We start from the raw sequence: 23135 nt of genomic DNA, 5'->3' as shown, positions 1-23135 counted from the left end.
GGCTGCAACTGCAACTGCGACGACTGTTGCTACGGGTTCGGGGAATTACCGGCTGGCTTGCTGAATGGCTTGTCGACGTAAATGGTTCGACGACGATGACGGCGAGGCAGCAGATGATGACGTGAATCACAGACAAGACAACAACTACGACGACGAGTACCAACAAACATACACATCCACTCTACACTCCACTCCACAGACACACACATACACACACAGAGAGAGATGCAACACGGGGAGACGCACGCATTAGCATTATTAAATCGCCTGCCGCAAATTCGCGGTTGCGTCACCTACTTAACACGCGGACCAGTGGTCAGTGGCAGCAGAAGTGGCAACAGTGGGTGGTGGCAGCAGCAGCAGCATCATCGCTTGCTTAAGGATAACAGCGCGAGAGCAGAGCACGAGTATTGCCATTAAGCGAAATTAAAGTTATCATGCAAGCAGTGGAGCAAGCAGGGCAGCAAGCACCGTTCATCCTCAAGCTTCTTTCCGCCGCTCTCCACTGCTTGACAACCAACGAGCTGAGAGTGAGAGAGAGAGAGAGGCAGAACCACCAGCAGGGGGACTGTGGGTGGAAAGGACAAGCAGTAGATGAGGAGCGGAAGCAGGGGAAAGATGGACAAGCAGTGGATGAGTGGGAGGGCAGTGCCAGGACAAGCAGTTTAAGAGCAGGCAGGCGTCGCTCCTGCCCTTCCAGCCACGTGGTGTACGTGCAATTCGAAAAGTGGTTTTACCCCCGCATGTCAGACACCCAACCAACCACCCACCACATCCCTCTAGCAGGCATCCTGGTGGTAGGCTTTATTATGTCAGACCAAAGGGGGAAAGAGAGAGAGAGAGAGCGAGAGAGCATTTCACCCAATTTCATTATATTTGCCAACGTTTTTAGCTTTTATACGTCATACGGCGTATCTCACCACGCACCCAACCAATCCACCCCACCAGAGGGTGGGTGGGTAAAAACAGCGAGAGAGTGTCGGTGTGGGTGTCGGTAGAGAAAAGCCGGTTCCAATGTTCGGCTAGGCTCGGCTCGGCTCGGCTCGGTTCTGCACTACACACGACGAATCCACTGCGCAGGGTCGTGCCGAAACATCGCCTCGATGTGGTGTGTGGTGTGACGACTGGGTTTGAGGTTGGGGTGGCAGATGGTTGGGTGGTGTGGTGGTGGGTTTTTTGGGTGGCTTAGGGTGTGTGGTGTATGGGCCTGTGTAGGTGGTTTTCGGCTGCCAGTGCTGCCATACCCATTATTATAAAGAATATAATATTATAATAATGTCAGGCGTAAAGTGCAAAAGAGAGACAGGACCACACACAGAGTGAGAGAAAGAGAGAGAGCATTTAGGGATGAGAAACCATCTCTCCCACCCATTGGGAGCTTACAAACACACACACACACACACACCAATGAAAGGCTATATCCATGGGTGTGTGTGCAAAATAAGGTTATTTTATAAGCAGTTCTGGGTGTTATAGGGGGGCGAAGAGCAGGAGCGGAGCAGAAGCCGGTGCTCAGGAGGTTGGGGTTGTCGTTCTCTGTGTGTGTGTCAGCGAGTGTGTAGGCGGGTGGCAGCGTATCGAAGTGGAGTCGGGAGTCAACGTCATAGTCACGGCTGGGCGCTCGCACCCAGTGGGCGGATATGGTTAAAGTGACGACAATTTCTCTGCCGTGCTCTTCCCTTATACAATATACATATAAGCATTGGCTAAAGGACTCGTCCTGTCGCTTAAAGGCAAATACAAAATTGTGCGAAGAAGAATCAGATCATTTTTCGGCACTTGAAGATAATTATAGATCAGTTTGGATTGGTGTTTCTATTAAATTCCATTTTTAAATGCGATAGAATTTGATCAAATTTGTTGTACTGACTTCATAAGCAGAGTTTTCCAAATGAGCGTTCTGATTCCCTTATAATACCATGAGAAAATGCCATGGTCAGCCTTGATACGATCTCCATTCGCCGTAACGGCCTGCCTGCATCTTTGCGATTCAAACTACGTGATTTTGCGCGCGCACCACAACATCCGTTATCCCACCACAACCTTCGCTAGCTTGCGAGAGTAGGGGTTTGCTTATTCACCATCGCACTGCATTGTGTGCACCTCCACCACAGCAGAAGCAGGGAGTTTTTGGGGCGGACAGTCAGCCCCCGCTATTAACAGACCAGACCAGAGCTGAGCTGTCGCTGCAGCCACCCATTTTTTGCCATTCTAAGCGAAACGTACTAGAAAAACAGTCACCGTCACCCCTGTGTTACTGCCAAAGCTGCTTGTTCTTCTTTTAAAGTGTTTTCGAAATTGAAACGAAATAAAACGAACCCAAAAGCAGCACAACAGCACAAGCAGCAGAGCAGCAGAAACGTTTTTCCTACAAAAATCGGAACGCAACACTGCCGCCATCATTTATTTGTCGCTGTTGTTGTTGCTGGCCTGGTCGGGCTCTTTTTTTCTGCTACGTTCAACAAAATTAAACTCGAGTCGAGTCGAGTCTCGGAACGAACCAACGAACGAACGAACGAACGAACGTTCGCTCCGTACAATTTGAACGGCAAAAGTTGCGATATTACGTCCCTCGATATCAAAAGCAGCAGCAGCAGCAACGGCAACAACAATACATACATACACACGTACATACATATACGTTTTATACATGAAATTTACACACAGATACGTTGGTTCCATCATCATTATTTACCAGCAGAGCCAACGTCGCCGCCGCCTGCCTGCCTGCTTGCCAGCCTGCTTGCTTGCCATTCCATTGCTTTTGTTGTTTTACCCTCGCTCGTTGGCTCTCGTTCCCCTTCCAACCCCTCTCCATTCCATAGTTTTCTCGCTCTCTCTGCCTGTACGACTGCCGTACGTCCCGTCCTCACCTCTCCCCTGTGGCCCACACTTTATTTTTAACTGTGCGACTGTACTTCGTGTCGTTTGCTTCGGCTCTGATCTCGCCTCGTCGGCTTTGCGCATTGCTGTTCGTTGTTGCTGCTGCTGCTTTTGTAGTATTTTTATATGGCATTCTCTCCCATTCCATGCACACTCCCGTATATATATATATGGATGTATGTATATATACACTGGCGGGATGGTGACGCCGTCGTACCGTTCAGAGTGAGTCGAGTCAGCAACATTGGGTTGCGACTGTAGATGTGAATGTGGCTGCGACTGTGGATGCGGATGGGGAAATTGTGGACAGTGGAGTGGAGCGTTGGGGCCTCTGTATATTTCAGTATACTACTCGTATGTACAGACTTTTTTTCCATAGTGTATTTTTTTGTGTGTAATTTTCAGTTGTATCGTACACTGCGCGACGTGCAATTTGCGCACTGTGTTCGTTCGCAGCGACAATTGTTAACGGCAATTGTTGATGGTTCTGGTCGGGTCTCTGTTGTTTTTCAGCTACTTCCATTGTAGCCCTGGTTCCGATTCGAAGCCAGCGATTAGCGAGCACTTGACGCAATCCTTGCGACTGGCCTGGCCGTGTTCGGTATTTTAGGTGTGCGGTTGATTTGTTCTCGCGCGCCGTTGTCTTATCATTTGGCGCTCGCGATAAGCAGGCAGTAGCGGTAATAACGGCAGAATTTCGCATGGCATTGGGGCCTTTGAATGATGTGGATGATCAGCATCTCATCTCATCAGACTTATCTGACAGTCCGAGTCGAGAGAGTCAGCTGGTATTCGCCAGGGCAGGGCAAAACAAAGGCAATAATTGGAACAGTTAGTTCCGGGAATCTATAGGTGATTGGAATATATGTAGTTTATCCGATGATCCTATGAAACGTTACCTACAAATAGAAAAATAGCAAATTCTACCTAAAAACCCAACTCTTTAACAACTGGAACTCCCACGAAAATATAAAGTACTACTGCCTACCCCAAGGGAATTCCACGAATTCTTATTAGCTGATGCGGCTATCAAGAGCGACCTACAGGTTGATTTCCTCTCAATTGCATTCCCATTTCATAGTTCCCCCCCTGGCAGTGGCACTGGCTACAGCACAAACTCTCAATCTCAGTCGGATTCAGCAACAGTCTGGGAAGTCCAAATGACATATTGATGGATCGGCTTGCCTGGGCTGGTAGAAGATGGGAGAGCGAGCAGGTAGGCGTAAGAGACCGACCGCCGTTACAGAAAGTGCTGCTATCCTAGAAACCGAAAACCAACGACCGAATGGCGTGCCTAATGCGCTGCATCCTTTTTGAGGATTATACCTTAGGTAGAGAGTGGAGAGATGTTCGAATACGACACGACAGAGAAGCGGGTATGGACCGAGGAACGACCCTTGGGCCAGGGACTTAGAGGGGATGAGATTTGTGTGAGCTCGCATTTCAAGAAAAGAAACGTTCTTTGCATATTATGGTCCGGTTCGTCCGCGTCCGCATCCAGACCAAACAGCTAACAGCTGATTGTGCCTCCTTCTCTTTGTTTTTGTGTGAAGTATGAGGCGGTTCATTGACCAAAAGTCATGACTGGGACGCCACCATTCTTAACCCCACGCTTCAGGAATGCCGGTCGGTGGGGGCTATTCATACATGCTCGAGAGTACTGTATGCTGTCAGCTGTTCGGAACACACATGAATGCTCACGTACCACCAGCACACGAGAGCATAAGCAAGAGCAAGAGCAAGAGAGATGTCCGCATCCATCCCGTGCCTTGCAAATTTTCAATGTCACCAATTGCGACGCCAAACTCCGCTGTCGGCGTCGCTGCTTATAAATCTTCGACAACACACACATAAAAAATACATACGAAAACGGCGCATTGAAAATTGCTCTAATTCGCCAAAAACAGCTGATTTTTCGTCGTCGTCGTCGTTGCTTCCTGTACCTCCTCTCACGGCCTCCACTGCCTCCCGCCGCTCTGCCTCTCGGGGGCAATCGACGGCTGGCTGGCTGGCTCCAAACATCGTCATGGACTCGGTGTCGTTTTTTTGCCGTGTCTGTCAGTCGTGTGGCGGTCGTCGTCGTGCGGCGACATGAAATGGCCGACGCAAAATATGCGCATATAAAAGCTCCTCCTCACCCCCCAATCGAAACGCCAACAATCCCCAACCCCATCATGCTTGCCTTATAACCTTGCATCATAACAAGAGTGTGCGTATTTAGGCTAGTTACAGGTCGAAAATCTTTTTCCTTTCCCACAAAACATCATGTGCCGCTATGGCACTCACTGCCCTGCTTCCCTCTCCTCTTCCACCCACTCGGCCATTGTAGTAGGTGTGGGAGAGCAGCGACAGCCACCAGCATGGGAAACACCAAGAGCCGACAACATATCTAGCGTCGTCATCTCCAAATCAAACTCAAAACTGTTCAGAGAGGAAGAGGGAGAGCAAGAGCAAGCTAGTGCTAGTGCTCAGTGCTCGTCTTCCATTCAATTCCGTCCGTTTTATTATGATGAGCAGCAGTCGCGGTCTTCCATACGAAAACTTTAAGCCCCGCTTCTTTTTTATTGCGCCTCTTCCTCTTCGTTTTCTTCTTGTGGGCCACCACTGCCGCCGCCGCCGCCGCGCTCTTTTCATGTTGTTTCGTCTTTCTCTTTGGCGCGGGGATCGTACATTTAAATTGCTTTTGTGCGGAGATCGTCGTTTCGTTTCGTCGGAGCCAAAGTCGCGGACCAGCTCGGGTTCGGTCTTCGTCTCCGAGCCGCTGTCTCTGGTTCGAGCTCGAGCTCGAGCTCTACCTCTGGCTTTTGTCGAAAACTGAAACTTTGGTTTTTTTTCTTCGTCAATCTTTTTGATTTTTTGTTGCCCCGCTTCGCTTCGTTTTCGCTGCTATCGCACGTTGTTGAAGAATTCAAAGTGGGGCCCACAGAGCCAGACCGGGCACCAGACCCGACCCAACGACTCTCGACCGGGCCGGCGAGGCAGGCACAGAGGTAGCGACCGACTTTAATGCTTGCAAGTCGACTTTTGAGCGGCGGCAACGGTGCTGTGGGTTAAGCGAGGTACAGTGGATAAATTGGGGTTTTTCGTGGAGGGGTGTTGGTACTTTTAGCCAAATATTATATTCGATTAAAGGGGATTTATATAATAATTTAGTGAGCTTATTTGTTAGTAATGATACAATTCAATTAATAATTTTGAGACATTTTATTCAGATCTAAAGTTACCTATTTCTCATTTGCCATTTTGGCCCCACGGTGCCGGGCCCCAAGCGGACGATGATGTTTCGTTGTCTCTAGCTTTCGGGCAAACATTTCGAGTTGCTGTTGATGTTGTTGTTGTTGCGTTGCCTCCGACGACAATGACTGGGCTCCGACTCTGACTCTGGCTGTGCCTGTGTGTGGGGCTGTGTTGGGCTCTCAGGTTTTCAGTTCGTTCGTTCGTTCGCCCATTCGTTTGTTTCGTACTGTCGGTCGTTCGTTCGGGCCTGACTGGCTGGCTGGCTGACTGGCTGGCTGTTTGGTTGGCTCATAACCTGAAACTTGAATATTGTGGAATTTGAAGGTAGCATGGTTGTTGTTGTTTTTGTTGCTGTTGCTGCAGCAACAACTGCAGCAACGCTGCGTGCGAGCTTTAGACTCGAGAGCTCGAGAGTCGAGAAACACACAGCAGAGCACAGCACAGCACAGGCCGCCGTCAATTTGGAGCCAGTTGGAGACGGAGACCGTTGCCGCCGTCTCCGTCTTTACAGCAGTCGCAAATGCATCTGTGTTGTATCGCTCTCTGCTTCGTAGTGCCCAGCAGTGCCCAGTGCCAGTGCCAGTGCCAGCAGCTGAAACGAGTTGCTGGCGAAGCGTAAAATGCTGCTGCTGTTTGTTTCGCTGGTAAAAAGCTAACGAACGAATGAACGAACGTTGGCTCTGGCTCTGGCTCTGTGGCCCCGAGAGTGGGGACTGGGATTGGATTGGGGACTGGCTGGCTTTTGTGCTGCTGCTGCTGGAACTGGCTGTGACTGTGGCTGAGGCTGTGGCTGTAGCTGGGAGTGATGTGATGTTGGTGTGGCAATAAAAATTCAACTTCTCAGCGAACGAACGCAATGCAGCTCAAAATCATCATCATCATCAGCAGCAGCAGCAGCAGCAACAGAGGCTCAGGCTCAGGTTAAGGCTTGAGCTGTAGTCTTGAGCTCCTCCGGAGATGATGATTGTTGGCCGCTTATAATGATGGCAGCACTCGCAACAGCAACAAAAACAACCAACAAGCAGCAACTAACAAATGCAATAAGCATTTCTCCAGCTCTACACAAAATTCGAAAGAAAACTGAAAAATTAGCGTAGAAAGTTGCTCCTTTTTGTGTTGTATTTCGATGATTCGATGATTGTTTTGTCCGTATGTAAGAGCTTTGGCTTTGAAGCTTTGCAGCTTTTTTGCAGCGATCCGTTTCGATTGGATTCGATCGGAGTCACACGGCGTATGCGCAATGTGCTTCGGATTTGTAGCATCGGTGGCCATTACACATACGACCAGTTGTCGCCAGAACAATGAGGCATGCTCACACACACAGTGTGTGTCGCACGATGACGCTTCCACTCGACTCGCTTCTGCTGATGATAAGCCCCACCAGAACACCAGAAAAGAACATGACTCAGAGAAGAGACGAAACAATACAATGGGAATGGCAAATCGTATTGGGAATGGGGCAAAGAATCATCAAAGAAGACGCTGTTCCGTTCCCAAAAAGGGAGTACGGAGTCCATGGCCATGGAGCGCGTGTGTCTAGACGAGAGACGTTCGCTCCAGCCCCTATACCGAAAATAACCAACAAAAATACAGCTGCAGACGAGCGAAGCAAAGGAACGAGGGATGAAATGCGACGATGACGATGAGACAGGGAACGGGCACGAGAATGGGAACGGCAGACAGCAGTCAAAGGCAAACAAGATGGCAAGGGACCAGGGCAGGCACTGCGAGAGGGAAGGAAAAATGCGAAACACATGCGACTCAGCCACAACGACGACGACGACAACCTCGATGACGATATCTGAAAAACGAAAACTCACCCCAAAGCCAAAGCCAAAGCCAGCCGTGGCGACGATGCGCTCGGTCCGGTCCGTACTTATATGATTTTCCCCTCAATGCTAATGGTAACTGCAACAGCAGCAATATGTGGCAGCAACAGCACAGAGGCAAAGGCAAAATATGCGAGCATATGGCAACCCTTATGAATATGACGCCGATCCGTTCCTCACAAAGAGCCAAAGGCCCGAGCTCGAGCCCGAGCCAGAGCCCGTCCCGTCCCGTCCCGTCCCGTCGTTCACTGCACAGATGTTCGAAAAACTGAAAGGGAGACAAGACCGAGAGCAGAGACCGAGTGCTTCTAGCCATAGAGTTGACTGAAGGGTGGCAACACTGCAAAAAGGGGGAAAGTCTTTCGGTCCGAGAAAGATGAGTGGCAGTTTCGAAATTGGTGGAGTGTTCAGCAGTGACAGAGAGATCTCAGATCGATGGAGATTAACGAAGCAGAGAGCAGGGAGAACTAGAGGTGGATGCACAAATGTAGATAGAGATATTACAGAGGGTTACAGGAAGATTAGGGCATGGCCAATGCTCATATTTAAGGATCGATTAGAGCAGATCTTTCCTTCAAAGTAACTCCATATTGAATCCATCAAACAAGTTTCCTGCAAGTTCGGATCACTCGGTTGAGTAATACAACAAATTTGTGATAAACTTATCCATCCCAATATTCGTTAGTTTTCCAAATATCCTAAGCAAAGGAAACTCCCATTCATCCATAAAAAAACTCTTCGATGCAAAAGTTCCAAAAAAAATCTGAGAGAAAGAAAGAAACCCAAAAATAGTTTCGAAAAGAACGAAACGCGAACGAATGGAACATCTGAGAACAGAAAAATGCTCTCGGGCAGCACAATAAATGTGCGGTAGTTGTGATGGGGGGAAAAGAGAGAGCAACAGAATGAAGAAGAAGAGCAGCAGCAGCAGCAGTCGAAGGCAATCATCCCACACTCGCACTGCTTTCTCCCCCTCTGCCCGAACACTGCCACCTCCCCACACCCCACACCCCACACCGCTCTCTATCTTTCTTTCTTGGGCGCTCTTGGGTTTTATTTTAAGAAGATTTCTCGAGTCGAAACGAGTCGCATGCAGGCAGTGAAACGCCGATGAGCAATGCCACACAGCATACAACGGGGTGTGGGTGGCGGCAGAAGGAGTGGGTGGAAGGGCATGGCATGGGCAGGAGGGTGGCATCCTGACTGACGGACAGACGGACAGACAGACAGGCGGACTGGCGGACTACTCCTCGACTTTGCCGCTTGACTGTTTGTTGCCTGGCATTTTCCATTTCATTTTCATGCGGCTCTTGCCTGGCTCTTGCTCTGCCTCGCCTTTGAGTGGGTGGAGAGACACAGGGGGAGGGGTGCTCCATGGTGCTTTTCCATTTTCTTGATAAGTTTTTGTTGTTTTTTGCTGTTGCGTGTCCTTTGTGCGTAGAAATTTATGATACAAAGTAAAGATGTCTTCTTCCTTGCTGCTTGCTCCTCGATTTTGCATTTCGTGTTGTTTTGCTTTTTGGCGGCAATTTTCTAACCAAAAGTCTCTCCTTTGCGTTTTGCAGGTAAATTCAGCGATGGGTCTTCAAGCAACAGCCGCCACGAAGCGGAAGCATGAGCTGACCTTTGACAGCAAGGATGCCAACACCACCTACACGGGCAACTGTGCCCCGCCCCCCCACAAGGCCAACAAATGGGCCATAAGCAACAACAACTACCTGGAATCGCTGGAAGAGGAGCAGCAGCAGCAGCAGCAGCAGCAGCAGCAGGGAGAGACAACTGTGGTGGAGTCGAACAACAATCACATCATCATTGTCGATGCCGAGTCCAAGCTCGAGAGCAGCAGCAGCGGCAGAAGCAGCATCGCCCTCACGAATGGTAGCGAAGTTACTAGCGTAAAGAGCCAGTCGGAGGTGCCACTGCCACCGACGGCAAGTGCCGCCATCCCGGAGGACAACATCGCCAAGCTGGAGGTGGTGGCCGCCGTGCCCTGTGAGCCCTGGAGCGGTGCTGCCTCGGTGTCTGTCAGCAGCAGCAGCAATCCACCGTCTGTGATTGGTGGGGGTGCCGAGGATTGCATCTCCAAGCTGCAGGCTGTGGCCGTGCCCAGCGATCCGTGGGGCAGCATTGCCACACGCTCCACGCTGGCCACGACGCTCCTCAGTGCCGATGAGCTGGACGATGACGATGATGACTTTGAGGATGATTACGAGGAGGAGGAGAGCATCATACCCACCTACTGCCCCATGCGGTATCATCCGTTTGTGCCGCTGCCACATCCGCTTCCGCACCAGCTGCCAGCCGCCCATCCCCATCCCCTCCAGCAGCAGCAGCAAGCGGCAGTGGTGCAGCAGCAGCAGCACCACCAACAGGCGGTGGTGCAACAGCAGCAGCAGCAGCAGCAGCAGAGGAGTAGCTATGCCCCCGGGTATGGCAGTCGGCAGCCCAACTACTACTCGGAGCCCTTCCCACAGCAGAATTGCTCACGGACCGGAGGCCCCCAGCACATGACGCAGCCCACGCCCCAACAGCCGCAGCAGCAGCAACCCCAGCAGCCTCGAGGATTCGCCCCACCCCAGTGGACCACAGGATCGGCAGCTCCCACCTCGCCCTCGGGTCAGCAGTTCTACGATAGCGCGAGTCCCAGTGGAGCGGCACCCGCATATCCCCAACAGCAACAGCAGCAGCAGCAGCAGCAGCCAGCGGCACCCCAGCAGACGATCCGCTGTGCGGAGAACGGCAAATCGTACCTGGATCTGGGCTGCAGCAGTGCGGCGGGCGCGGCAGTGGCCAGCAGTCCGTCGACAGCCGCCTCGCCCATCAGTCCGCCTCCATCCACGGCGCCAGTGGCTCCGTTTGCTGGTCTGCCTGGTCTGCATGGTCTGCCCCTGAAGCGGTGCTGCGACGGTCGCGCCGGCGGCTGGTGCAGCGCCAACAGGAGCTGCTACAAGGACACTCGCCTGAAGATACGCAATCTGTCGATGTTCAAGCTCTCCCGCTTCCGGCAGGTGTCGGAGCAGTCGCTCTACCGATCGGTGCTCATCTGCAACACCCTGAAGCGCATCGATCGGGAGATCGAGGCAGAGGCCAAGGAGCTGCATCAGGCGGCGCAGCAGCACCATCAGCAGGCGGCGGCAGCAGCAGCAGCCGCAGCAGCAGCAGCGGCCCAAGCAGCGCAATATCATCCGGCCTATCAGCAGCAGCAGCAATCCCCGCCAGCGTCGCAACTTCATCCGCATCCACATGCCCAGCAGCAGCAGCAGCAGCAGCAGCAGCAGCAGCAGCAGCAGTTGGAGTATGCCCCAGTGCTGAATTGTGCGCGTTTGGCCAACATGGATCACTACCAGCAGCTGAGTTTCCAGCCGCAACAGCAGCAGCAACTCAGTGGCTACCACGAGAGATTGGAGCCACAGCCAGCTGCGGCCTACAGGGGTGCAGGAGGAGTTGTGGGAGTGTCGGGATTCCAGGGGCAAGCCAACAACTGTGATACGTCAGCGAGCAACAGCCAAGCTGCAGGAGCGGCAGCTGGGGCAGCAGCGGGAGGTGCAGCAGCAGCAACGAGCGGGAGCAGTCTACATCCCTACGATCATTATCCCTTTCGGGAGTCGCAATCTGGACGTGCCACACCGTTTCCCGCCTGCCCCACAACCTCCTCAGCAGCAGCAGCAGCATCCGCAGGAGCAACATCCACAGCAGCAGCAGCAGAGCCACCAACAGCGGCAACAACAGCCGCGAGTCCTGTGGGCAGCAACAGCAGTTCCTCAGCAGCTTCCAGCGCACCCAGTAATAGCTCCTCCAATGCCTCCAGCAACAGTTCCAGCCTTAGCCTGCCACCAAGAAGCAGTGGCAGTGCCACCAGCAGTGGCAGCACTTCGCCCAGCAGCAACAACAACACCAGCAGCAGCAGTGGGAGCAACACAGTGAGTCCTGGCAGCAGCGACACCAGCGATTCGGGCTATGCGGACGATGACTCGACGCGTTCCATCAACTGGAGCTCGGTGCTCAGCCTGAGCTCCCAGTCCGCGCTGGATCCGCTGAACAACAACGATCTGTTCAACATTCTGCCAGCGGCAGCCACGCCCACAGCAGTACCCGTGTCTGTGGCAGCAGCAGCCTCCAGCACCGCCTCCACGCTGGCCTTCAGTGGCAGCTTTACCACGGTGCAGGCGGGCTCCAGCGGCAGCGGCAGCAGCAGCAGCGGCAGCGGCAGCAGCTCCAGCAGCAGCTCAAACAGCAGCGCCTCATCCACGACAGCAACCTTCACCACCCTGTCGACCATCTCCTCGGCCACCCACTCCCTGACGTCGTCGTATGTGAGCAGCATCAGCTCGGGTGTCAGTGCGGGCGCCAATACGTGGGAGTACGGATTCCTGGACATGGAGTTCGGCCTCGGGTCGGAGTTCACGGAGCTGGTGCCCAGCTGCAAGCTTTCCTCGGACGAGCTCTTCAAGAGCGGCCTCAGCGGACCAGTGGCCAGTGCGCGACTGCACCACGACAACGAACTGGAGCAACCCGCCCACATTATGGTCGGCAGTTAGTATCAGTTGTAAACGACGACGACGACGACGGCGACGACACAGACAGGCGGTGCTGGTGGCGGTGGGGGAGCGGCGTGCTGGTCATGCTGCCCCCACCAGCTCCGACAGGCCAATAGAAATTCCAAGCAGTATTGAAATGTGAAACAGTGGAAACAGAGAGACAGAAAGAGAGAGAGAGAGAGAGAGAATTATGCTCAGGTTGTGAAAGTGCATGAATTATACAATATCCCTTGAAATGTACACCTCCTCCCTCTACACACCTCTTCCTTCCACACAGAGAGAGAAACACAGAAGAAGAGCTAAGTGAAAAAGGAAAAAGGAAAACCCCCAGACAGACACAGAACAGATCGCAGAAGCAAAAGCAAAAAGCAAAACTATTAGCTAATTTTTGTAAGTGTAAATAAGGAGAAGAAATGTTAGATGTAACTACAAGAACGCGATTATATATATATATATATATATATAGGCATATTTAGGAATGTACTATTAGCTTTGTTAGTTGCAATTGTTGTTTGCCAGGCGAGAGATAGGGATGAAGAAATCACTAAAAAACCAAAACAAAAACACCAATTTAGTAATTTGCAAGAAAGAAACACAACAACAACACACACACGATCAATTAATGAAAATAAAACAAATATTTGGTTGGAGTTTTTATGGCAAAAGCAACAAAACAAAAGAAAACAAAAGAAAAAATTGAAGATTGATAATTGCAAGAAAACAAAAGAAAAGGAAAGAAACGTTTACTATTATACCTAGGCCATAAGTATTATTATTTATATACAAGATGCAAGCGGATGCAACAACAACAACAACAAAATACCACAAAAAGAAAAACTTAAAACAAAGTTTTATAAAACGAAAAAAGAGAAAAGAAAAGCAAAAACAAACACAAAAAAACCATAAAAATGCAAGCAAATATAAAGAATTTGATAAAAAAAAAATTACGATATCTTTTGATTTCCATCGGATGATGGGTGGGTTGTTTGCAGGATTACCATGGAATTTTGAATGTACAGTGCCAAAAGAATCATTCAAATTCAATCGTATCGGTTAAATGAGGAACTAAATCGTAGTTCATTTCACTGTCACCATGCGCTCCATGCGAACTACACATTAAGCTAAGACACAAACCAGCAAATTCATCGTGGTTCATTTATTAAACGCATAGGTGGCGCATGAGTTTACTTTCCAATGCGTGTGAAGTACATACGGGCTAATGGGGTTAAGTTCGTTTGTTCCCCTCTAGCAACATATTTCGTAGCAACATACATACCTCGGGAAAGCGGGATTTTAAAGTGCTTTCAATTAATCAATTCGTCCCAGGCTCCAATGAATGCAGAAAGCTATTATATTATTAAAAATACTGGAAGACACGAAAATACTTAAAAACGTATGCAATGCATGGTGTGTGACCTAAACGAGGTCGTCGGATGGAAATAAATTTCACCTATGTTGTATTGTCTCTTAATATAACTAGTAAATACGGTTCTCAGCAGACAGACAGCATACATTGTCTCATCAATAAGTAATAGTTTCAGGGCTGCGAGTCTGGGTTTGCTTGTAATATTAATTAGAAAATCGAATAGGTATGAATATTTCGGTATATTTCTGACGGACAGGCGGTATATTTAATCGAACTATCATTGGTCACACTGGTCGCGAAAGGGAACGCAACAAGTGCTCCAAAACATCCCAGAACCCCAACCCCTACGTTTCTGTGTGCCCCACCAACGTTTCCCCTTATCGGCGCAAGCACCGTGGAACCAGTATCACAACTTGTGTAACTTTTGTGCCGTGCTGGTCGTGACGGACGCTGCGCTGGCTCTGTGTTTATAAATTTTGCGTCGGCGGTCGCGCGGCTTTGTTTATAAAAATTGTGTGTTGTAAACGCCGCGTGTGTGTGAGTGCATGGAGAAGGGCGCACGTTTGCCCGTACATTCGTGTGTGATTATTCCGTGCAGCGTGTGAAAAATTAATGCTACATTGGATAGAAAATAGCGAAAAAGGTAAAAGCAAGCAGGCGGCAAAAGAGATTGAGTGAGAAGTGGTTCTGTCTGACGCGGTTGCGTCGGCGCAGCATAGGGCGTTTCAAAGGTGTGTGTGTGTGAGACAGGTTTTTCGGCTGCTGTTTGAGATTGTGTGCGTGTTTGTGTTTGTGAAGCAACATTTAATTACTTTCAATAGCCGTTCAATTACAAGAAGCAGTTGCAAATATGTGTAATTTGCTTTCGATTGCACTTGGTGCGTAATTAAATTTTTGAGAATTCACACAAAAACAAGCACAAACACATGCACACACATGAACAGACGGGACGGAACAGTGTGTAATTGTGGAAGGGGAATAGCCCCAGAGGGGGGCACGTTCCAGCGTTAGATGGTGGCGTAATCGTAATCTTTTTGCCCTCCTCTTAATGATTTAATTGAGAGAAGCGTAAATTGCAAGACTGAAATTCAATTTACCGTTTGACTTTTGCCAGACCGTGAGAGACCCCCAAAGTGTGTAAGAGCAAGGTGAGGACTTTCTCACAAAGAGAGTGACCGTGAAGAGTGGGAATACCCCTCCTTGAGGCGATCGTATAAGTAATCTTAAGACTCCTTAACTTGTATAACAACAACATATTGGCAAAGACAATATAAGAATTCGTATTTGTCTTTGATATTGGAATGTCCACACACACTCTCAAATAATATCTGCCTTTGTACGTTTCCCATTGTGTACGTGCGTCGCGTGCCGTTTTGCTGCATTTTCTTTTGCTTTTGCGCGACGCGACGGGAAAGCGTTCTTCCGTCTGTTTGCTTTTCCAATCATCAGCAAATAGTGGAAATGACAGCATTAATAAAACCAAAACCAAAAACCAGTTGACCGTGATATAGTCGTACAACAAAAGCTTGCAAAATATTCAAAATAAAAAGTGAATGATTTAATTGTGGAATTATTTCATCGTGTGCTTGTGTGCCCCCCTTCGTGCCCCTCTCGCACGGTCTCTATTGAGTGTCTGTCGAAGGGCATTTCGTCAATGAATAACGGCAGTTTTATTGTAGCTTGTGGAGCTTAGGAGGTGCGAAAACGACAAAGAGGAAAGAGCTTAGAGGTGCGAAAACGAAGAAGAGCCAAAGTACATCACCTTTGTGTCAGCAGAAGTCAAAGCAGCGGCAGCGGCAGCGGCAGCGGCAGCGGCAGCAGCAGCGACTGCGACTGCGACTGCGAAGCCGGCATTGAACAAGCAATAAAACAGAAGAGAGCAAGTAAAAGATAACAGCAAAACGCAACACGACGTCAGCAGACCAGACCCTTGGTGGGGCCCCACATTCCAGCGGCGGGCATTTTGTGCGTCGGCATTTCATCAGCTGCAGGCGGAGGCCAGACCGCCGTCAAGTCAGGCTTGGGGTCACCGGTCAGGCCCGAATCTTTTTGCAGTAGCAGAAAAAACAGCATCAGCATCAGAGTCGTGGGTAAGTGAAATACATGTGTATGGATGGGTGAGGGTGCATTGGTGTACAATTTACATCAAAGTCTATTTTCTGCTATTTTCCACATCTTGTTCGCCTTCTCAGTCTTCTCCGGGCCATACCCTAATGGAAGAGAAGAATTTTATGATTTTATGGAAATGTTTGTAGATATCTCAGCATTCCCTTAAGAAATATATGTACACTCTCCATTAGCAGGAGGAGAGAGGGGTGTGCAACTCTTTATTTCTCTAGCTTTAATTTCTCTTAAGTTGTAAAGTTTCTTGTAACGATCGTATTTTTTAGAGTATCAAAGTGTCGGTCTAGCCTTTGTGTTTTTTTGTTGTTTGGATTTTCTGCTTTTGTTCTTCTGCTCCTTCTCCTTCTTGTTGCTGTTGCTGCCTGTCACGCCCTCCCGCTCGCTGCCTGCCTGACGGGAGGGCCATGTGAAAGCATTTTTGCGTAGAAATTACATATTGTTTCGTCTCGCCTCTCTTTCTCCCCTTACACCTGAGAGTTACTTGTTGTTGCCGTGTATTTTTATGGGTCGTACTCATCCATCGTCGTAACCCTGTGCCCCTCTCTCTGTCGTGCTTTAACAGGGCATCGCTTTCTGCTCATCAAAGCACAAAAAAACACATCCAAAGGCGACGGCTACGGCTACGGCGGCTGCGATGCGCTGTGCTGTGTCCCTCAATTATGTTAATTATGAATTGCCCTGAATTTGTGAGAGTGTATCGGTGTGTTTGAGAGCCAGTCAAGCGGGTAAGTGGGCTTTTGGGTTGCACAGGTGGAAGGGGGCGAACACAACTTTAACCCAAATTCGAGGGAATCTCCTCGCCATTGCCAAACAAAAATTGATTCATCACCCATGTGGCTCCTCTCTTGATGATCTTTTAATGGACCATAAACCCCGTTAAAGACACCCCGATCTAATGGCAATGAACTTCATTTGTTTGAGAGTTCCGCTGATACTCGTCTTGCTAATAGATCTCTCTCTCTCTCTCACTCTCTTTCGAGTGGTTTTTGGGGGGAACTTCAGCTATTAGTGCCACAAAACAAATGTGTGATTATGAGGCAAATACAGTTGTTGTTCGAATGCTAATGATATTTCCATTTGGAAAGACGGAAAAAACGTTACGGAACACATACGCGAATGTATTATGGAATGGTATTAATAATGAAATATAATTACAGCACACCGTTTTCGTTTCTTAGAATGGTATCAATAAAAATAATAGAATATTGTTTACTTATAATTGATTTGCTTTTTGTGGAATCATAAAGTGTTACTCGGGTTTCCATTCGGTTTATTTATGGGTTTAGATTACATTCATATCAAAATCTCAAATCTCTCTTCAGTTTTGTTGCATTTCCTCAAGTCCTCCTGCAAGTCCTCATTCAGCTACCATTTTCCATCCTCCACAGTCAGCGACCCGCTTATCACATTCTTTTGGCTCCACGTTCCCTGTTGGAGCATTCTTTTTCAAACGAAATTTATCGCGGATCCAGCAACAGCAGACGGGAGAAGCAACAACAATAGATCAGGGGAACATCCCACAACCAGCCAGTCAGCCAGCGAATGCTTCAATTTTATCCGTCGCTGGAGAATTTCGTAATTTCCAAATCACAATATTAATGCATGCCGAGGCCGATGCCAATGGGAGCCCCTGCCCCACAGCTCTGCTTCTGCTCTAACAATGGGAAAAATGGAAATCGAGCGTTGTTGCAACAAGAGGGGAGGAAAAGCACAGGGGGATATACTTTTTTTTTGGGAAACCTTTCAACAATGGAAAACTTGCCCAAGCCGTAGTCCACGGAACTGCGTCCAAAGTGCCGCAGTTGTTGCTGTTTTCTGCTGCTGCTGCTGCTGTTGGCATCGCCCAAGCCGGAAGATATTTTATACTGGCTTGCAACCGGGCCAGGGCCAAGGGGGGTCTGGGTGCTGCCGGGTGCCGCCGCCGCCTGTTCCATGTTTAGACAGAAACAAGTTTTATGCTTTGGCAATGATGACGCTATGGCTATGGCTCTATGGCCAGAGCTATGGCCCCTCCGCTGACCAGTCCATCGGCTTTTGTGGCCAACACTGCCGGCAGCTGCTTTTGTTGTTCTTGGCCAGGCCTACCACTACCCTATCCCACTGCCCGCACCCAAAACCCGACCCGGTCTACTCCCGAACGCATTTACCATTCCCACTCCTCTCGTATCATAGTGTGTGTAGTGTGTGGTGTAGTGTAGTGCAGTGTAGTGTGTGGTGCAGCCGCTGTGTAGTTTTGAACTAGTTGCGGCGTATCAAATCAAGCCGAACCATTGTCCAGCCGTCTGAGCGAACGTCTCGTGGCGATGGCAGCGTGATAACACAATGAATCACGAGGAATTTCGGAATTATACAGTTTAGAATTCTTACTGAAAGAGTGTACGTTGAAGGGAATGATTGGCATTGCCATTTAATACGAAAAAGATGGAAATTTGCTACATTTTTTAAAATTTCTCAAATCAATTGCATTATTTTATATGAAAGCTCTCACGCCCTAGTGGTGCTCTCATCTTTAGTTCCTCGCTCTGCCACTGCACTGCTCTGTCTGCAGAGTTCACTTCTACCATCACACCACCCCTACCGAAACCCCGCTCTGCCATTGCCCACTCCCCGTTCACACATCGCACTTTTTGGTAATGTTCACAATTTTGAAATTAACTGGTTTGCCTTCCTCTCTGGATGGAGGAGACTTGTCTGGGGCCGATGTGCAGAGCGTTTGTTCGTTTTTCCTAGCCATTTGTATTGTTTGATGGCGGCGGCGTTCAGACGGAGAGACGAACGGACAGAGACACATGTACGGAGCGGGACAACTTTATATGTAAAAGGCTAAAATGAGCTTAAAGTTTTCCTTGGGCTTCGGTTTGGTTCTTTTAGATTTTGGCGTCGTGGTTTTTCGACCGTCTGGGATTGCGCCCCCGAAAAAGTTTTCTGTACAGCCAGTAAGAGGTGGGCGGGCGGTCGGTTACGCCTAGGAGGAAGGACGGACTATGTCGGGGCAAGGGCTTCGGTGGATTGTGTGGAAGTCGACCATTCAGGCGAGACCGGAAGACAGCGCCCGGAAGGAAGTTCATTTTGTGCAACTTAACGCTGCCTCTTCCCCTCCACCTCACTCTTTTTGTTTGTGCCGAAAGGGGCTGATGTCTGCCCTGCATTTCCTTCGAAAAATCGGATACGAAACAAAAGATTTCTTGACTGTTGTAAAAGTACAATGTGCAGCATGGAAAGGATCCACAAGAGAAGATCAAGATAAATGTGAATTATTATTTTTCTAAGAGCTTAATAGCGGGAAGTGCCTCAAATACACCTTGGCGTGATCAGTGTCTCTCTTGTGCTTCCTCCTAGAGCTTCTACACGTTGGATCAAGTCGATAAGAGAGCCAATGCCGAAATCAGTCTACACTTGAGAGGGAAGATCTGCAGTTAATAATACACTTTACTCTGTCTCTCTCTTTCATCTTCTGATGCATTTTGTGCTCGAAGCAATTTGAGGAATTTCTTATCGGAATTTATGATCCTCCTACACAACTCAAACGGTGGAAGGAGGAAAAAGAGCTAATAAATCAAACCGTGTACGAATGCCACTCGTAGTGGAACGTATGCTCAAGTGTGTGAAGGTGTGTGTGTGTGTTTGTGTGTCGTATGATGAACTGTACACAGGAGAGTGGACAAGCAGCAGCAAGTGCTGCCCACTAATCTCCCTCTCTTCCTCTCCTCCGCACTTCTGCTCTTACTCACTCTTTAGCTTTTTTCGGTTAATGGCAAAGAGAGGGACGAAGGCAAATTGGACGTCTGTCCCTCCGTGTATCCTCGCCTCCTACACACACACTAAATTGTTAATCAAGTTTTGCAGCAGCTGTGATTCCACTTTTGGAGAAGCTTCCTCTCTCTCTCTCTCTCTCTCTGGTTCTCTGCTCTATCTTTTATGCTTTAGCCACTGTGCTCCTCTCCCTGATGTTCTTCGCCCTTGCTTGCTGGCAGTGCAAAAAATGCAATCAACGTCAAATGCGCTTCGGAAAACTTTGCGCAAAATAATAGAAAAGCCATTAATTTCACTTCTCGTCGAAGATTTCGTCTGCTCCGCTTCAGAGGCGACGGGCGGCAAGTGCCTGGGCGTGGCGACTCGGACATATGGCGACACAGAGCAGGGAAGACTCGGAGAGTGAGGGAGAGGGAAACGAAAGTAAAGTAATTTTTAATTATGCGCATAACGGGAGTCAAACTCTGATTGGAATTACACGAAATCTGATTAATCGGTCACTGAATCCGATTTCCATCCACTTTCCGTAGAGGGTGGATAGAAAACTTTTCCTCTAGGTGGTGGGAGAAGCAGTGGAAATGACACAAAGTTCTGAGCTAAAACAATTTTCATTAGCAAAAAAAACAACAAAAACAAATGCAACAAAAGAACCGCTAATTTCACTTACAATTAGCGGTATGCCAACATGTCGCATGCCCCACACACCGAGAGGCAAGAGTGCTAGCTGCCCCCAGGGAGAGCGAGAGAGATAGGGATGTCCCACAACCACATGGAGCAAGGAGCGACACCAAACAAGTTTTCCAACTAAAATTACACGGAAAAAACGAACAAATATTTGAGGGAATTATGCCAGGGATACACTGAAGTGGGAATGCTCTTAAACAATGGAGTATTTTCGATGCATTTCAGACGGAAAGTCTATAAGAAATGATCAATAAAAATCAGTTGAACAATTTCAGATATCCATGGCAAAAACAGGTGAGACATTCCATCGCTCAGTGGAGTGGCATGAAAAAAACAGAGAGTAGAGTAGGGGAGTACGGGAGCTAGTGTTGGTTTAACAATTTGTTTAACATTTATGAGTGACAATGGGCGGTGGCTGTGGCGTGGGGAGCAGTTATGTAAAACAATGTTTAGCCAACGGTCAGGCGGCGGTAATGCAATAAGAAACTTTTTGCACAAATTGCCGTCCGCTGTACGCTGTACGCGCCACGCTCCTAGCTCGGACTTTGAACTGCATTAAAGTTGTCAAATGAAGTCGAACTTCACGAGTAGATTGCCGGGGGCACAACTGTGACCTCGGACCAACTCTCTGTAGCTGTCGCCCCCCCCCCCTCCCCCTTCCCCCATGGAAAACTGACAAGTTTCCTCCTGTGTTGACACATCCATGACGCTGGTGTCCTGGAGATTAGTCAAATGTTCTGTGATGTTTTCCTGTTAAACGACGTCGCATCAGAGAAGTATTTATAATTGCCAGCCTGGGGGGCCATGCTCAGACTTGTGCGAATCCGGTTAGCTACACTCACTCAGATACTCTCACAGTCACCCCGAGGGTCGACCGACTAGTTTTTGTGTGCGAATGATGCTGAAAGATGCTTGCCCCAAAAGCTAAGCTTTACTTTGTAAACTTTGTGAGCGGAAAATAAACACAAAAAAGAGCGTAGGGGAGGGATCTCTTATTAAAGATTCCCCGAGGGGGTAATGTCTGCCATTTATTGATTAAAGCCAAAGGAAAAACATTAATTTCTTGGGAGAAACTTTAAGTGAAACAGTTTATAATATCATCTGCCTGCCAATCTTTGGATCAAATTAAAGTCTCGTATGTAAAACTGCATTTGCCCAAGCAATAACTTTCCCAACAGCTCTCTGTCGTCCCTCCCAGTCCCAGTTTGCTCCCCTTTGGCACTGCCGCCATCATATTTTGCACCGAACGACGGTGTCTAACAAAGCAATTAGAGCCACGGATACGCCAACACCGTTCGAGTTTGCTAAGTAAACGACGCCCCGCACAACGGACGACCCACTACCAGCATCTACAAACGAAGAGCAAAGAACCCGAACCTGAACCACTACCCGGGCCCATGCCCCAGGGCAGCATATTCATTAGGAAGTGTGTCCCGGAATGGGGAAGAGACCAGGAATATTTCTTCCCTGGATTCTTGTGGCCCCCGCACTGCCCCTTTCTCGAGCAAACTTATGGGTCACTTGTTCAAGAAATTGCACAAAACTTTGGCATCCACAGACAGGCAGGAAATAAAGGGGAAGGCTAAAGAGAGAGAGAGAGAGTAGGCACAAGCCATAATAAGAGGTTACAGGACAGTGGGAGTCAGAGCACAAAGGGGAGAGGAAACGCCCTTAAGGAGAGGAGAGATTCCTGACTAATGAGAGTACTCTTCGACTGGCACCATGAATATAATTAAATGAGTCCAAGGTGTAAACTAGCGAATTGTTTGATCCCCAGCGCACTTCATCTTTCAGTACCTCTCCACTCTCTGTACCATCGTTCGTCACTCTTCCCTTTTTTGTCGTATTCTTGTCCCGTTAACTTTGTGCCGGCTCAGCAAAAATATTGTTCAAACTTTCTTCTTGGGCCTCCGTCATTTTTTCCCCCCTGCACTGTTTCAACAGCATTTTTTTGTACCCTCCTGACGGGCACTTTTCAGTCACCGACTTGATACTCCAGTTAGTCAACTGTCAGTCAAGACAGTTGATCGTTTACGGGGCTGACAGGGACCAGCACTGGGTGGTCCATGCTGGTGGACAGTGTCGCAGAGCCTGATACTCTTTATTTAGATAATTTGCTGCCCTATGTAAATCTTTTAGAGATTGCAAGCGCGTCAAAACCACAGCAGAACAAACGCGGGTGTAAGCATTATTTTGAAGGTGAGTGAAGAGACAAGAGATAAGAAGATTTTGTTCCCTTGAAAAAGTGAAATTCAACAGCATTCCACACGCATACACTTGCATTTGTGTATGCACCTTCGAAAGAAAATGGACAATGCAAATCCAGCAAAATTGATTAGCCCCGCTCTTCCTGCCGCTCTCTCTTGCATGCACACCATATGGGCTTCGTCAGGCGTTCGGCTGATCTGTCCTCTTAATACTGTTCAGCTTCCAGAGATGCGAAGACAGAGAGAGAGAGAGAGAGCAGCAGCAAATGGCTTGCGAAAACCATTAAACTCTTGCAATTACTCTGCCACTCTGCTCGCTCGCCTTTGAACGTTGTGCTTAATAATCAGCAGGTTAATGAGTGGGGGGGGGGGGGGGGCTTCTTCTTTATGCGAATAAAGGGGGAGTGAAGAAGAGAGGGAGCTTAAGGCGGGTGCGCAGTGGGCTGCTCGGTGTGGAGCGTGCTCTGATTAGCTGCGGCAGATGGAATTGTTTTAGGTGCTGGTTTCTGTTCTT

The 23135-nt window shown here is 48.9% G+C and overlaps 2 protein-coding genes across 6 annotated transcripts in view; both read left to right on the top strand.

The window, feature by feature from the left end:
* The window catches only part of LOC117585989 (putative mediator of RNA polymerase II transcription subunit 12), a 33242-nt gene extending 20159 nt beyond the window's left edge, over window positions 1-13083 (top strand). For 2 of the 4 annotated variants that reach the window (XM_034275811.1, XM_034275812.1), the window contains exon 2: window positions 9515-13083. In XM_034275811.1, coding sequence (XP_034131702.1) covers window positions 9515-12487 — 2973 coding nt within the window. In that variant the 3' untranslated portion in view covers window positions 12488-13083. The remainder of the gene's footprint in view (window positions 1-9514) is intronic. The other 2 variants (XM_034275813.1, XM_034275814.1) reach the window with 2 other exon arrangements.
* A 1096-nt stretch (window positions 13084-14179) lies between these two features.
* Window positions 14180-23135, top strand: part of LOC117586507 (cadherin-87A) — a 74553-nt gene continuing 65597 nt past the window's right edge. Inside the window, exon 1 of one of the 2 annotated variants that reach the window (XM_034276634.1) lies at window positions 14180-14496. In XM_034276634.1, the coding sequence (XP_034132525.1) occupies window positions 14466-14496 (31 nt within the window). In that variant the 5' untranslated portion in view covers window positions 14180-14465. Of the gene's footprint in view, window positions 14497-15654; window positions 15944-23135 lie in introns of those variants that run through there. The other variant, XM_034276635.1, reaches the window with a different exon arrangement.

The sequence above is a fragment of the Drosophila guanche genome, unplaced genomic scaffold (assembly GCF_900245975.1).
Source record: "Drosophila guanche unplaced genomic scaffold, DGUA_6, whole genome shotgun sequence".
NCBI classification, from domain to species: Eukaryota; Metazoa; Arthropoda; class Insecta; order Diptera; family Drosophilidae; genus Drosophila; species Drosophila guanche.
The sequence above is the reverse complement of the archived record's forward strand: the minus strand, read 5'-3'. Positions and strand labels throughout refer to the sequence as shown.